Here is a 15,933-nt window from a genome sequence, read left to right on the forward strand (position 1 = left end):
GTACAACCAGAAACATGAGAAACTATACTCCATTTGTGTATGATGTGTGAAAGTGCCTTCTACTGCCATGTATAACTAATTAGAACAAATAAAAGAAAAGAAAAAAGAATGGTGGCAGCCAGGGGTGGAGGAGGAGGAATGGGAGTTCTTACTTACATGGTGGTAGAGCTTCTGTTTGGAGGGACAAAAGTGTGCTGGAAACAGAAGGTTGTACAATATTGTGAGTGTAATTAATGCCTCTGAGTTGTCCACTTAATAGGGCTAAAATGGCAAATTTAATGGTACCAGTCCTTTAAAACAATGAACCCTTTAATTATTAAAATTTTTAACATTTTCCTTTCCAGAAAATTAAAAGAGTAGGATGCCATTCATAGTTTTTTTTCTTGAGAACCTCCTTGGCTCCCAAGATGTGAGGCATTAACTTGTGAGCCATTTCACCATGTTCAGGAGTGGGTACTGCAAAGAGAAAATAAAAAGTGCATAATTTAGAAGCAAAACATTTTATGTACTTTCAACTAAGGCCTGAAGACTACTTATGAATACAGTTGACTTAAACAACCCATATTTTAATACCTGCCCCAAACCTCTCTTAGTCACAACCATAACTTTTATAAGCTGTTTGGAAAACAGTTGTTTTTAATTGTTCTAAATTCTGAAAGTCAACAGTTAAACAGACCATTAATACACTCATGTCAGTATCAAAAGGACACGATATTTGATTGAACCCATGGTGGCTTTACCAGTGAACTACATCCCTAAACCTTCTTTTAAATTTTTCAGATAGGGTCTACCCCACTTCTTAAGGCTGGACTTAAACTTGTGATCCTCCCTCTTTAGGCTCCCCAGTCACTGGGATCACAGGTGTACAACCATTGAGTATAGCATTTATGACATTTATAAGGTAGCTCAACAAGTTATAATATAATTTATCAAGTTACTGGAACTATTTTGAGTGTGTGTGTGTGTGTGTGTGTGTGTGTGTGTGTGTATGTGTGTGTGTGTGTGTGGTGTTAGAACCAAACTCAGGGCCTTGTGCATGCTGGCAAAGCACTCTACCACTGAACAACATCTCTAGCCCCTCTGCATTCTACAAAGAAAATCACTATAAATACTACAGTGAGTAAAATGAGGTTATCATTCTCTCTTCCTGCTTGAATTTTGTATCCTCCCGCCTTCCCCTTCCTTTATTGTTTCTCCTCCTCCTCCTCCTCTTCCTTCTCCTCCTCCTCCTCTTCTTCCTCCTCCTCCTCCTCCTTCTTCAACTTCCCTCCTTTCCTCCCTCAATTCTTTCTTCACCAACTCCCCCCACCACTGCCCTTTCTTTGTAGGAGGTGGTGCAGGAACTGAACCCAGGAATATGCTAGGCAAATAAGTGCTCTCCCACTGAGCTATACACCAGCCCTCTTTTCACTTTATTTGGAGACAGGGTATCTCTAAGTGGCCCAGGCAGGCTCCAATTTGAGATCCTCCTGCCTGAGCCTCTCCAGAAGATGAGATTACAGGTGTGTGCCCCCAAGGCCTGGCAGCTTCATCTTTTCTGGGTTAAGTATAAATACAATACATTTGCTTAAAGAAAACAAAATCAACCTGGGATGCATAAAAGTATTAAGAAAAATGATGACAATCCTTCTATCAATATGGACTATCCTGTTAAAACTTCACAAGCTTTTTAAAAGTCACATTTCAAAATGATTTGGATATACTGACACTCTCTTCCTTCAAAAGCTATATGCCAGTTACATCATTCCTAAAAACTGACCATAAAATGATTCTAATGGCTAAATTGAATAGTGCCTTAATATGGGTGTTTTCATAATTTAACCAATCCCCTTTATAAAATCTTTGTATTCTTTAATTTTTGATTATTACCTTTAAGTTTCTAGAAGTGAAATTATTTCTAATTAATGGATTTTTTAGTATAAATTTTAGGTTTAAAAGTGAGCAGACAATAGGGACCCTCGCTAAGTTGCCTCTGACACAGGAAGGACACTTAAGGGATCCCGCTGACCTTCTCCAAAACTGAAAAGACAACTAGATAGCCTTGCAAATGCTTTTTCCAAATGCATACTGGGTCTTAAAATGTGGATCCTGAAATTTTCCCATGTTGGCCCCTCATTTTCTTATTGATATCTTGCATTACAGTGCAGTATACTTACTACAATGATACCTATTGTGGATACATATCTATATATTAATACACTTTTGTTGATTTTTGGAGGTGCTGGGGCTTGAACCATGGGGACTCGTATATGTCGGGCAAGCACTCTACCACAAATGAACAAATACGAACTTACGTCTATTAATCCAAAGCTAACACTTGACATTAGAGTTCACTCTTTCTATTGGGTTATATAATTCTATGGGATTTGAAAAATGAATATCGTCCTGTGTATCTACCATTATAACATCATACTAAATAAATTCACTGCCCTAAAAACCTACTACTCATCCTCTTCACACCCCTGAATCCCTGCAATCAATGATTTTTTAAAACTCCTCATACTTGAGATGTCCTAAATTACATGCTAGGCAAGTACCCTACCATGGATTGAACACTTCTAGCCCACACGCTACACTTGGAATTGGAGAGCATCTAGCCCCTTTAGATGGAAGGGCAACACTAAGCACTATGCTCTTAAAGATCTTTCAGAGAATAATATGCCCACACCATAGGCATGTAGTCAATTATCCAAGTTATTTCCCTGTTATAAATAAAGAGATAAGATAAAATTCTTTCATGCCTTTTGGTGTTATGATATCTCAGTTTTAATCCATGAATACTATTCTACTGTATGGATGTAGCACATACATTGGATTTCTTTTGTTTATATTGTGGTGCTGGGGATGGAATCCAGGGCCTCAGCAGGCTAGCCATGTGCTCTACCACTGAACTGCACACAGTCCTCACATTCACTTTTTGAAACACATCTTGTTCCAGATTTAGCAAATATGAATAAAGATGCTATAAAAATTTTGCACAGGTTTATGTGTGGACACATCTCAATGCATGGGGGTAAATACCTAGAAACACATTGCTGGGTTATGTGGTAAGGTCATGTTTCATTTTGTGGGAAACTGAAAAAACCCTCTTCTGGAGTGGAGCCTCCCATTAGCAATGCAGGAGTATTCCTGTTGCTCCATCTCTCATTTTTCACTTTTTTATTCTTTCTTTCCTTAGTGATTAGCTAAGACTCCATCTTATTATTGAATGTTTGCATCTTTCAATGATCACACTCGACTATCACATGACACACCATGTCACACAGAACAAGAATCTTAGGGTGGTTGTTCTTGGCCCGGATGCTCTTATTGTCATTTTACTAATGCATACCTCCTGCCTCCACTGTTACTATTTTTATTTAAATGGTTTTATCTTTTAAAGATACTTTTATAACAGACAGACATTTATTTTTTCAGGTAGGTAGAAGTACTTTTGACTTTACTTTATTTGAGGAAGCTATTATTTAGCTTTTGGGACATACATTTCTGGGTTAGTTTTTTCTATCAGAAATTCAATACACATGATGAAAACCCTTGAAACTGTATCACAGCTTACTGATGCTATTGCATTTAAAAGTTTTCATTTCTATCTTTATGTTTCACTGTGGTAGTTTCCACTAAAATAATCTATCATTAATCAAGTCTCAAAATATTTTAACAAATATAATGCCTACCCCTCCCTTTCACTTCAAAAAGCCAGTTGTAAGGAATATAGAAAACACAGCCTTCTGTCATGAGATGGGAATCCAATGGCAGTCCTCAGAGCCACCACATCACAGTCCAGCCCCCTTACTACTTCTCTCCCTGGCTCCACCTGAGCTCATTACTGTTGAAATTCTCCTCAGCTGGGGAGGAATTTCACTCTCAACTGTCTTTCAAATGCCATCAAGGCTTTGAGAGAAATGTCAAAATGAGAAATAGAGTACATAATCTGGGGAAGAGGAAAGATCTACGTTTTAGGTAGAAGAGTTACCCACATTATGAAACAAAGAAAAAACAGAGCAATAGATGACCTCTCTGGAAAAGAGGACAAAACATGGAAAGAAAAAAGCAGTGAGTTAAGTATTCTAACTTTTAAAGAAGCCATCGATTTTTATTTTTCAAAAAAGTGGTTTTTGATGAGTACTCTTTAGGTGAAAACTTTAATTTAATCTTAAATTAATCTTCTCAGAGTAAAATATTTCAAACTTGAAGCTTTTTGAAATTATCTCTGAAAGTCAAATGCAAACAGCAGTTTTTTCAACACACATGCACAGATGTGCACACCAGGGTCATTAGTCACTCACTTGTCTTGTATGGCCATGTCATGGGACAGTGAAAGGCTGCACCTCTCCATCACCATCATCTTCCTCCATTACTATTGCTAATGTTTCCGGCACCTTGGTGTTCAGCTGTGTTCAGGAGCAAAGGAAGACAAGCCAGGAAAAGACAAAGATTAACATGTGACCAGGTCTCCTTTTATTAAACAAACTTTAAGAAGTTATTTTTCCATAGCTAATTTTTAAATGACTAAAACTCACTGGTTACAATATATTCAATTAAAAAATAAAGATGATTTTCTGAAATATGGAAAAGTAAATAAGCATATATGATAAATATTCTTGAGTGCTATTTAGAAACATTAAATATTTCTTTACTTCATTTTATTTTTTTAAATATTTTTTTAAAGTTGTTGATGAACCTTTATTTTATTTATTTGTATGTGGTGCTGAGAATCGAACCCAGTGCCTCATGCATGCCAGGCAAGCACACTACGACTAAGCCACAACCCCAGTCCAACCTCTTATTTTAGAAATTAAAAAAAAAATTAAAAACAGGTTTCTTTTGGTAACCTTAATTAAAGCAAGAACTATAAGAAATACATCATCAACTTACTGCAGGTGTTCCAGAAGGGAAGCAATCCTTCTCTGAAAATGAAAGAGAAAGGAATGTTAACAATTTACCACAGAAAACGTTTCTATGACAAAAAGAAAAATAATATAAAACAGGAGCAAGTGAAATGTGTTAAAACCGATTTCATTTTAAGCAGAATTACTTATCTAGAAATATGATAGTAATAGTAACTTAAAAATAAAATTTATATAAGACTCAGCTAATAACTCTTTAATCTTAATGAAACCTTAAAAACACATTTTGAAAAACCTGAGTTGATCATTCAAATGACTGGATTTCATGGAATGTAAATTATACTTCAATCAAGTTATTAAAATGTAATGGAGTCCTGGCCTGGTAATTCCATGCCTATAATCCAAGGGGCTCAAGAGGCAGAGACAGGATGATCTTGTGTTCCAAGCCAGCCTCAGCAATTTAGCTAGGTGCTTAGAAACTCAATGCGACCCTGCCTCTACATAAGATACAAAATAGAGCTGGGGATGTGGTTCAGGGATTGAGTGCCCCTGGGTTCAATCCCCGGTACCCTGCCCCCACCAAAGTGTAATGAAAACCATACCCACCCAAGTTGTATTAAAATAAAACATTCCTTGTTTAAGATACTTTCTTAAGCAGTAAACGTGATTTGATAAATATTCTTGAGTACGAAGGAGCAAGGGATATAAAGCCACCAAACATGGCAACTGGGAAAAGAATTATATTTGACATGGTTTGTTTCTTTGTAAAATGCAACTTACTAGTTGACACAGAAGTTCTAGGTAAAAGTAAGATGTTTTCCTAAGGATACCAGGTAAGTTTTTTTATAGAAAAAGTCAAGATCAGTATTACTTGAAAAGAAGTCTACTTCTTTTTTAAACATAGCCTTTATCTCTGTGATGATGTAAACACATTAAACATAATTAATCCAACCACATATGATTTTTGCATACTTAGATTATTTTTTAAAAAATATATATATGACTTTAGAGATGGAAAACATATTAAATAAAAATTATGAATCTTGGGGTTGTTATGGGCAAAATCTACCCAGAGAGAAATTGGAGAAATGATTTTGCACCTTTTAATGTATAGTGCAAAGAAGTGAAAGCAGGAGAACCAGCGTGGAGAAGGAGAGTCTAAATAAATCTCCAAAGACATACCAGGGATCAGTCAACCAACTGCACCATGTGGACTTCATTCCGATGCTGCCTTACACAAACTGTTTTTAAAAACCCAGTATACTTCAACTCTTACCCACTTAGATTCTATTTCTGAGGAATAAGTACTTCTTTGAGGTAAGGTATTTATTTTTATGTATTTGAATGTAATTTTTGAATAGAAAATGATTTTATTTCAAGGTCTATGCATTTATAAACAAGAATTCCTTCTAGGCCAATGACAAAAAACATATCTCTAGCATAAACCATAAACATGTCTAGAAATCCACACTTTTTCTTTCTCAACTAAAAATCATTTAAACCCATGAGGAGGAAAAGAAAACCCCAAGTAAATGTAACAACATGGAACAATTGTGAATCCCACTATCATGTTGAATTATAATGTATAAGAAATATGGAGGAAAATGTAACAGATCCAATTCCATTTGTAACAAAATTATGAGATCAATGAAATCCTCAATCTCCAGATGATGTTCAAGAGCCTTCCCGAGAGTTGACAAAAAGCAGTATCTATGTAGGAGAAAGTAGGAACAATACAGTTTACCTTTTATTTTTCCAGAAATGATCTTTTTATCTATCAGTGCTTCACAAGTTTCCATGGGATTCAGTCTTTTACCACTGTCTGAGGTCTCACCAGTAGGAGGACATCTGAGATTTTTCTTCTTCAAGGTGCTGGCGTTATAATACTTGTTGACACCCTGCACAGCTAGAGGATGCTCCGTTGGCTTTCCTTTGAGGACCCTGAAGGTTTGTGGCAACTGAGCCCCCTGCTCTGGCATGCCCTAACAAAGGGAAATTCAGACATGAGTTGTGGTTTGAATTGCTCTAATACCATCAATTTTCAGACACAAATATCAACATACATAAAACAAACCCATACACATAATTTTAGATTTGACTAAATTCTAAATGGTCTCCTTTTCTAAAACTCTACTTTTCCATATTTATTTTGCAAATCAACAGGAAAGGTCCAAACAGAGGAATGGGAATGGATTGCTGGGTTTGTTTGGGGAGAGGGACAGAACTGTCAAACCTGTATTTCCCCTTGTTCATCACCCACCAGAGTAGCTCCTAATTGAAAAGGCTTAAGCCATGAGCAAAAGTCAGGAGACAGCAGACAGAAAGAAGGATCCTTTCTTATGTCTGGTTCTTCCCTAGGCTTAGACAGAGAACCCAGGACGGCATGTCCATTCCAACCTCAGCAATTCAGGGAATACAAATGTAGGGATTTGAAACCAAGAACCCACTTTATACAGTGATTACTGTTTCAGATCTTTTTTGGTGGGGAGGAGGAGGAGTACCAGGGATTGAATTCAGGGGCACTCAACCACTCAGCCATACCTTCAGCCTTTTTATTTTTTGAGACAGGGTCTCAGTAAATTGCTTAGTTCCTCGCTTAGTTGCTGAGTCTGGCTTTGAACTTGCAAACCTCCTAAATCAGTCTCACAAGCTGCTGGGATTACAATCATGCCCTACTGAACCCAGGAAAACATTACAAAATTTTTCCCCTAAATTCATTTCAAATAATCTTGTAGTACATTACATGGTCATGCCATATTTTTAACCAATTTACTACTAATGATATTTGAGTTGATTTTGAATACATTTTGCTAGCTAAATAATGGGACAAAACCCATAATATGTGCTGTTCTCTGGTTCCCCAAAGACACACATGCTAAACATTCCATTTCTGAGTCAAAATGTATGTATGTGAAAAAGTACGATATTCATTTGTGATTTGGGATATACACATAAAGGATTTTTAATTTTTTTTTTTTTTTTTTTTTGCTGTTTGGTATTTGGGATTAAACCCAGGGCATCAAGCTGGTAAGCACCTGCTAAACATTACCACAAGTTACCTGTAGTCCCAAGTTCTTAATGTTATGGAGTCAAATTGGCTTTTTTCCACCCCCATCTGCTGGACTGGGGACTGCATCCAGGGGTGTTTTAACACTGAGCTTCATCCCCAGTCCCTCTACCCTTTTGCAAATTTGGGACAAGAGTCTTGTTAAGACGCCAACACCTGCATGAAACCTGTGATCATCCTACCACTACCTGGAGCCTCTGGGATTACAAGGGTGAACCAACCAACGTGCTTGGCTACACAAGTTATTATTATGATGATTATTATTACTATTATTATTCAGGATTTACGGTCTCACCATTTTCCCCAGGCTTATCTCAAACTCATGGACTCAAGTTATCTTTTTGTATCAGTCTGCAGAGTAGCTGGAAATACAGGCATGTGCCACAAAGCCAAGCTTTCATGTTTATTTTTAATAAAAATATTAGTTGTAGATGGACACAATACCTTTATTTTATTTATTTTTATGTAGTACTAATGCTCTAACCCAGGGCTTCATGCCTGCTGGGCAAGCACTGTAACAGTGAGCCACATCCCCAGCCATAATGTTTTTATTCTTTAATTTGCTTTTGGAAGTACTAGGTATTGAAGCCAGGAGCATTATACCACTGAGCTACATTCCCAGCCCTTTTTACTTTGAGATAGGGTCTTGCTAAAACTGCCCAGGCTGGTCTCTAACTTATGATCCTTCTCCCTAAGCCTCCTGAGCTACTGGGATGATAGGCAGACATCACTATGCCCAGTCATCTTAAATTGCTCTTTTTTATTCTGGGATTCCTATCCCATGTAAAATGTCTTATCAATATGAGATTGTACAGCCAAGTGTGGTGGCATGCACCTGTAATCCCCCCTGCTCAGAAATCAGGAGCAGGAGAGTCACTGCAGCCCACAAATTTGAGACCAGTCTGAGCATCAGAGGAAGCCCCACCTCATACCACAAAAAAATGGAAAAAAAAAAAGAGATAAAAGTGGGGTACTCTAATAACTAACAGTGAGAAAATAACCCAAATTTAAATGTAAGGTCTCTGGTGTGGCTCAATGGTAGAGCTCTTGCCTAGCATGCTCAAGGACATGAGTTTTCATGCTTATTCATACTAGCCCCAAAGCAGAAATCTAAAATCTCCTAATCCTCCTATATAATGAAATATATATATATCTTTATATCTATGTGTATGTGTGTGTGCGTGTGTGTGTATGTTTGTACACTTTCCCCCAGCACTGGGGGGTTGAGCCTAAGGACATCCTACCACTTGGCTTTATCCCTAGCTGTTCTTATTTTGAGATACAGTCTTGCTAATTGCAGAGGCTGGCCTAAAGCTGCCTGAGTTCCTGAGTTGCTGGAATCAGTCATGTGCCACCAAACCCAGTTTACAATCCCTTTTCTAGCCAGTCCAGTGGTGCACACCTGCCTTCCAGGACTCAGCACACTTACATAGGAGGTTTGCTTGAACTCAGAAGTTCAAGACTGGCCTGGCCAATATACTGGGAACTCCACCTCAAACAAACAGAAAACCCACAAAACTGATGGTCAATTTTTCTTTCCTTTTCCACATCTGAGGATTGAATTCAGGGGTGTGTTACCATTGACCTACATCCCCAAAACTTTTTTTTTGATAAAGAACACAATTCTCTTTAAGTTACTGATCCTTGACTTGTGATCCTCCTGCCTCAGTTTCTTGAGTAGCTGAGCTTATAGATGGGCACTCCTGTGCCCAACTGTATTATCACTTTTCAAGTGTGCAGTAAATTAACTGGAACAACCTTATTGACCATTATATCTCCAAAACTTACTCATGTTTAACTGAAACTTTGTAATTTCTGACTAATCTAATAGCCTATTAGGACTCATAATAAACAAGTTCCCTTCCTATTATATGGAATCCTTTCCGGCCAAGAGTCAGGCAGTGTTGGTTCATGAGCTTGAGTCTCCAGAGAGCAAGGATCTTCCCTTCCAGGAGGGCTCTGTCCCAGCCCCTCAGAGCCTCCACCCACACTTCCCTGAACCTAGGACACATAGGCACAGCTGCCATAGGAAGCAGCACCAAACATGTGTATATAACAGACATGGGGTTCTTGGCACTCTCAACAGGGGAGTGAGGGCTCAGGAACAAGAGACCCCCACATGGGGCTCAGGAGATGAACTTCTGGTGCTTGTCCTGGCATTGCTGGGTGTGAAGGGAGAATAGGAGGCCAAGCCTCCCTTGGAAGCCTCCCAATGCACCACTGGGCTGATCAGAAGGTAAACACAGAGTCAGTACATGGGGGATCTCCCTACCCTCCACCCCACAACTCACAGTCAAGTCCCTTGGTGCCAAGAGTCAGGACAAGGGAGAGGGCTGGCACCACATTACTGCAAGAGACCATGGGGGACACTGTGGGTTACCCACCCCACTGTACACCTAATGCTCCACACAAATGTTTCACATTGTATGTCAAAAATTTCCATAAATAAAGAATCTGGAGTGCTGGGGTTGTGGCTCTGGGGTAGAGTGCTTGCCTCGCATGCATGAGGAACTAGGTTCAATCCATGGCATCACATAAAAATAAACAAATAAAATAAATATATGTGTCCATCTACAACTGATATTTATACATGTACATACATACACACATGCACACATACACCACACATACACAAACACATATAAAAGAAACAGAATTTTCTTTAAAACATAAACTACTAGATTAGTCTCAGTCCTCATTAATAGATGAGGAAACTGGGGACCAAAAAAGTAAGGACTGGCACCAAGCCAACCAGAAAGTGTGTTTCAGTCTTTTCTCTTTCTCTATCCAGGGACACCTGGGTGTGCTCTGAAGCCCTGTGACCTGGACCCTGCACCCTCCAGGTCCATAATCCCACTCCTTATGCTCCAAGTGCTTCAGCTTCAGGGCCAGCCCTACATCCGGGGCTTCCCCCAACACATGTGCAACCACAGATCCTCATGATTCAAAGCACACCCGATACTCCTTTCCTTCTGTACAGGTGCAGCCTTGTCACTCCTTGGGGGGGCCTGAGTGGTGCACCTGGGCCAAAGGAGGTCTTTAAGGTGTTCTATTGGCCCCCAGTTGGTCCCCTGGTCCACCTGAATGCAGACCGCCTCGGACATGTACCTGGGAAGCAACAGGCCAAATGCAAGGAGTCACTACCCACCTTGGCCTGGTCTCCCTGACCACTCTCACCCTCATCTGGGAAAGCACAGAGCCCAGGAGCCTTATCCAGGCTGCCATTCCCCTCAAGCACATTTCTTGGGGCAAGAACCTACAACACCAAGGAAGAGTGAAATTCCCAGAAACTCCCAGAGTGCCCTGGAGAAAATCCCAAAGGAAAGGAACAGGAGTGTTAAGGCTGGGAGCTGGGGACAGGGACCAGGGAACTAGACCAAGCTTCACTCCCCCCACCAGCCCCAGGGTCCACCACTTGAGCCCTTGGTTTACCAACTTACTTAGGTCCCAAGGGTGCACAGAGTGCGATGTAACAGTTTGTTGGGCAGCCCACATTGAATGCCTTGTCATACTGGAGGGAGATGAGGAAGGGAAGAGGAGCTCAGAATCAGCAGGACTGGGTACGGTCATCTCTCAGGGACACTTGCTAAGTTGGTCAGTCAATCCAGGGCTCAACCTGGGCCTGTGGCCAGGCTCTAGGTACAGGAGTGCCCAAGAGTGACCCAGGGCCTCTTGTCTTCCCAGGCTCCCAGGAAGCGTGACCTCCCTCGACCCACTTGTGAGCAGCTGTCCCCAGACAGTGCTGACCGAGCACCCACCTCTCCTGCCTTCTCAGGGCTCTCAACCCCTAGTGCTTCCCTTTGCAGGATCCTTGCTCTGTCTCCATTGGCCTCACCTGTCCTCTCACCTCATCCTTCCAGGTACCTTTTAAGGTCTGTCTCCTGGTGTTCTGCTCAACTGATCCAAAGATCATGTCACCACCCCACTCCCACTTGACTGTCTTACCACTCGATTTTTCTAAAAATCTACCTTCATTCAGTTTCACTATCTGGGAGACCAGTGGCAGCAGGGGATGCCCAGACATATTTCCCTAGTCAAAAATCAGATTTTCCAAGAAAATCTGAGCTGAAGACCTTCAGTACACAAAGCAGGAAAGGCCAAGCTCAAAGGTCATGTCCTTCCCAGGACTCTGACTGGCTTCTCCTCTCCCTTATTCTACTTTCTCTTTCCCCTGAGTCCATCCATCAGCCTCAACCACTCCTCCTTCCAGAACAGGTTGAGTTTCACCCCAACTTCATGAGCTTTAGGTAGAAAATACTCTGTTATAGTAGAAAGTGGCCCAGCAGCACCTCTATCCACCCCAAGTCTCCAATGGCCTACACATGAAGACTTTCATCTTCAACACTCTCCTCTGCCAAAGGAAAGATGATTCCACATCAGAACAGCTCTGGAATATGTCCAAAAAAGCAACTCAAATCAATGTCCTCTATGAGGTTCTGCTTCCTTTAAGGTGTTCACAGCACATAAGAAATGAGTATACCACCAGGTACAGTGTCACACACCTGTAACCCCAGGGAATTGGGATTTTGAGGCTGAGGATCACAAGTTCAAGGCCAGCCTCAACAACTTAGCAAGGCCCTCAACAATTTAGTGACACCCTATCTCAAAACAAAATAGAGCAAGGATTAGGGATGCAGCTTTGGTGGTAAAGCACCTGTGGGTTCAATCCCTAGTACCAGAAGAAATAAACTAATAGCAGAGCATTAAAAAATTACAGAATCTTTAAACTTTGAGAAAGAATATTTGATTAGATATATATCATGTGTAGAAAATATTGATTGTACATAAAGTATAGAAAATGTTTAAGGAATGATAGTAAATTTGTAAGAACTGAGCAGTAAATGTGAATACCGTCCTCCCCCCACATGGGACCCTATCACACACAACTGGAATCCAACATCTCTGAGGCACCCAGACCAGCCTCTCTCACTGGCTCCACTCTTGGGGCTCCTGTTCCAATTCTGTGTCTCAAACACCCTCACACTCCACAGAACCAAAATTCAGCAGCATCTTCTTCTTGCCCCATCTTCTGCCCAACTTCCTGTTGTCTCTCCTTCTCCTTATCCTGGGGGGTCCGGACACAATTCTTCTCTCTGTTCCTTTCCTCTTTCCTTCTATCCCCAAATGTTGGTTCTTCTGTTTGATGGTTCACTCATTGATTCAGATGTCTTTTCTCTGTGTGCTGGGGATTGAAGAATTCAGGGCCTTGCACATGCTAAGCACACACTCTACCACGGAGATGCACCCCCATCAGAAATATTTCAGGGCATCAAAAATGCTTGGGTCCAACCAGGAAGGGTGGCACACACCTGTAATCCCAGTGATTTGGGAAACTAAGGCAGGTTTGAGACCAGCCTCAGCAACTTAGTGAGACCCTGATTCATAATAAAAAGTAGCAGGGACTGGGAATGTAGCTCAGTGGTAAAGTGCCCCTGGGTTTAATACCGAGTAGCAAAAAAACAAAGCCCCGTCTCTGCACTGGGGATGGAAAGCACACCGCAAACAGCATGGCCAGCCTACTTTCAGTGGGTGAGGGCAGCTGCAACCTGAGGCCCTGTGCACCAAGGGGAGTGGAAAGGGTAGAGCATAGAGAGAGTATCATGGGAACCATGTAGGCAACCCAGCTCACACCACCCAGGTACATGCAGAGGAGAAGCCCAGAGAGTTAAGTGCTGAGACAGCGACTTCTGGTTTCAGAGGCTGTGTCTAGACCAGAAAGAGTAGTCTGAAAATGTCTGCTGAATTTGGCCATTAATGAGAGCATCATCCTGACAGCAAGGGCTGGGCTGAGCTGGGCCAGAAAGTGAAGGGGGAGCTAGTGAACAAGATCAACTCTTTCAGGAAATAAGGCCCAGAAGGTACAACAGGTGGAGTGGAGGCCTGGGATGTTAAGGCTGGGACTTGTATGACTTTTAAGATGAGCACAAACATGTGTAGATGACCATGGGAAGGAATGGTAGTGATGTAACAGCAGCACACAGGGCACTCTCTGGTGCCATCCACTCTTCTATGAGGTTTACATGAATTAACCCACAATTCCCTGTTTTACAGATAGGGAAATTGAGTGACCAGGAGCTGAGTAGCATACCCCAGGTCTCCCTGCTGCTCAGTTCTAGAGCTCCGATTTGAACTTATGTGGTCTTCACCAGAGTCTTTGCCACCAACCACCAAGCAAGCGAGTCTAGGAGGAGTTGCAGTCAGGGAATGGAGTATGCTGGGAGTGAAAGTTGGAGCATGAAATCAGTGCCTGAAATTAGTGCTGCCATTAATAGAAAGGAGCCCTGTCTGGTGAATCTTAGAGGGCAGACCACATTTAGGTCCCTTGAGACTTGGGGATCCTGGACATGGAAGGCCTCACTCTGAGCAGAGGAGGAAGAGCAATGGACTAAGGCCTGACCTAGGGCAGGAAAAACCACAGGATGGAGGAATGGAACAGGCTGCTAGGAAAAGTCAATGATGATACTAGAAGCTGGAGAGAGGAGAAGACAGGCAGACCACAGGGCTGAGGAATAAGGGCCAAGCACAGGAGTCACAGCTGGGAGGGAACCACATATGGCAGTGGTGGATGGGAGGTGATGAGCAGACAGGCTCCTCTGTCTGTTCAGCTATCTCAGGGTCTGAAGCTTCCCCTCCCCCACTGATGCCGCCCACCAGTCTTCCTGAAAGAGCCTTTAGTTAAGTGATTGCCATACTAAAGGAATCCCAGGGCAAAGATGCCCACTATATCATTCCTAGTGGATGCTCAAAGAAAAAGCAATAAAGACACAGATGGGGAAGAAAGCAAAGAAACTGCTCCACAGGACATGAGGTTCCTTTTAGAGTGAACAACAACGAATGCTGGGGAAGAAGCTCAGTGATCGAGCACCCCTGGTTCGATCCTCAGTGCTGGAAAAACATCAACACTAAGGACTCCTGCTCTTTGGAAGATGCGATGAAGAAAATAAAATGTCAAGCCATGAATTGCAAGAAAAGATTTGCAACACATACATCTGAATCCAGTATAGAGAACTCCTGAAACTCAATAAGAAAACAACACAGTTTTTTTTTAAAATGGGCAAAGTTTGGAGCAAACACTTCACCATCAATATACCTATGGCTTATAAGACACAAAAATATGCTCAACACCATTAGTCATTAGGAAAATACAGAGTGGAGCCCTAGTGATATACCACTACTCATTTATTAGACAGGCTACAATTTGAAAACAAAAAAGAATAGTAACCAATGACAGTATCAAATGCTAGTGAGGATGTGGAGCAACTGGAATTCTCATTCATTGCTGGTACAAAATAGAAACATTAGAGTTGTTTTCTAAAATGTCCCATAAGTTTATCTCATGACTCACCAATGCCACCCTTAACAATTTACCCAACAGAAATGAAAACTTATGTCCACATGTCTATGCATCAATGGTTGTTGTAGCAGCTTTATTTATAACTGCCTGAAACTGGCTGGGCACAGTTCCCCATGACTTTAATGGCTTGGGAGGCTAAGGCAAGTGGGTGACAAGTTCAAAGCCTCAGTAACTTAGGAAGGCCTTAAGCAACTTAGTAAGACCCTTTCTCAAAATTTTAAAAATTTTTCAAAAAGAAAACATAAGGGTGCTGGTTGTGGGGTGGGTGAGGCTGGGATTGTTGCTCAGTGGTTAAGCACCTCTGGGTTCAATCCCTGGTACAAAAACAAAACAAAAATTCTGCCAAAACCTAGATGCAAAGTAAAAATACTTCAATTGGTGAATGTACAAATAGTCTGTAGGGAAATACATACTACAAGAAATAAAAGAAAATAAACTACTGATATGAGCAACTACATAGATGAATCTCAAATGCATCGTGCTCAGTGAATGAAGCCAGACTAGAAAGCCCAAAACACCATTGATGCATGATTCCGGAAAGAGAAAAACCACAAGGACTCAGGGAGAGAAAATGACAACAAGAGATGAAAGGATTTTCTGGGGTAGTGAAACTGGTTAACCTTGATCTTGATGGGGAGTACACAATGTCATTTGTCAAAATCCCT

The 15,933-nt window shown here is 41.2% G+C and overlaps 1 protein-coding gene across 2 annotated transcripts in view; it reads right to left on the reverse strand.

The window, feature by feature from the left end:
- Positions 1 to 291: 291 nt before the first annotated feature.
- The window catches only part of LOC144374197 (palmitoyltransferase ZDHHC19-like), a 55,438-nt gene continuing 39,796 nt past the window's right edge, over positions 292 to 15,933 (reverse strand). The window contains exons 11-14 of one of the 2 annotated variants that reach the window (XM_078037135.1): positions 6,592 to 6,829; positions 4,876 to 4,907; positions 4,287 to 4,391; positions 292 to 456 (exon numbers count right to left, since the gene is read on the reverse strand). In XM_078037135.1, coding sequence (XP_077893261.1) covers positions 4,305 to 4,391; positions 4,876 to 4,907; positions 6,592 to 6,829 — 357 coding nt within the window. In that variant the 3' untranslated portion in view covers positions 292 to 456; positions 4,287 to 4,304. Of the gene's footprint in view, positions 457 to 4,286; positions 4,392 to 4,875; positions 4,908 to 6,591; positions 6,830 to 7,652; positions 11,023 to 11,354; positions 11,426 to 15,933 lie in introns of those variants that run through there. The other variant, XM_078037136.1, reaches the window with a different exon arrangement.

This window comes from Ictidomys tridecemlineatus, unplaced genomic scaffold (genome assembly GCF_052094955.1).
Source record: "Ictidomys tridecemlineatus isolate mIctTri1 unplaced genomic scaffold, mIctTri1.hap1 Scaffold_61, whole genome shotgun sequence".
In the NCBI taxonomy this organism is placed as follows: Eukaryota; Metazoa; Chordata; class Mammalia; order Rodentia; family Sciuridae; genus Ictidomys; species Ictidomys tridecemlineatus.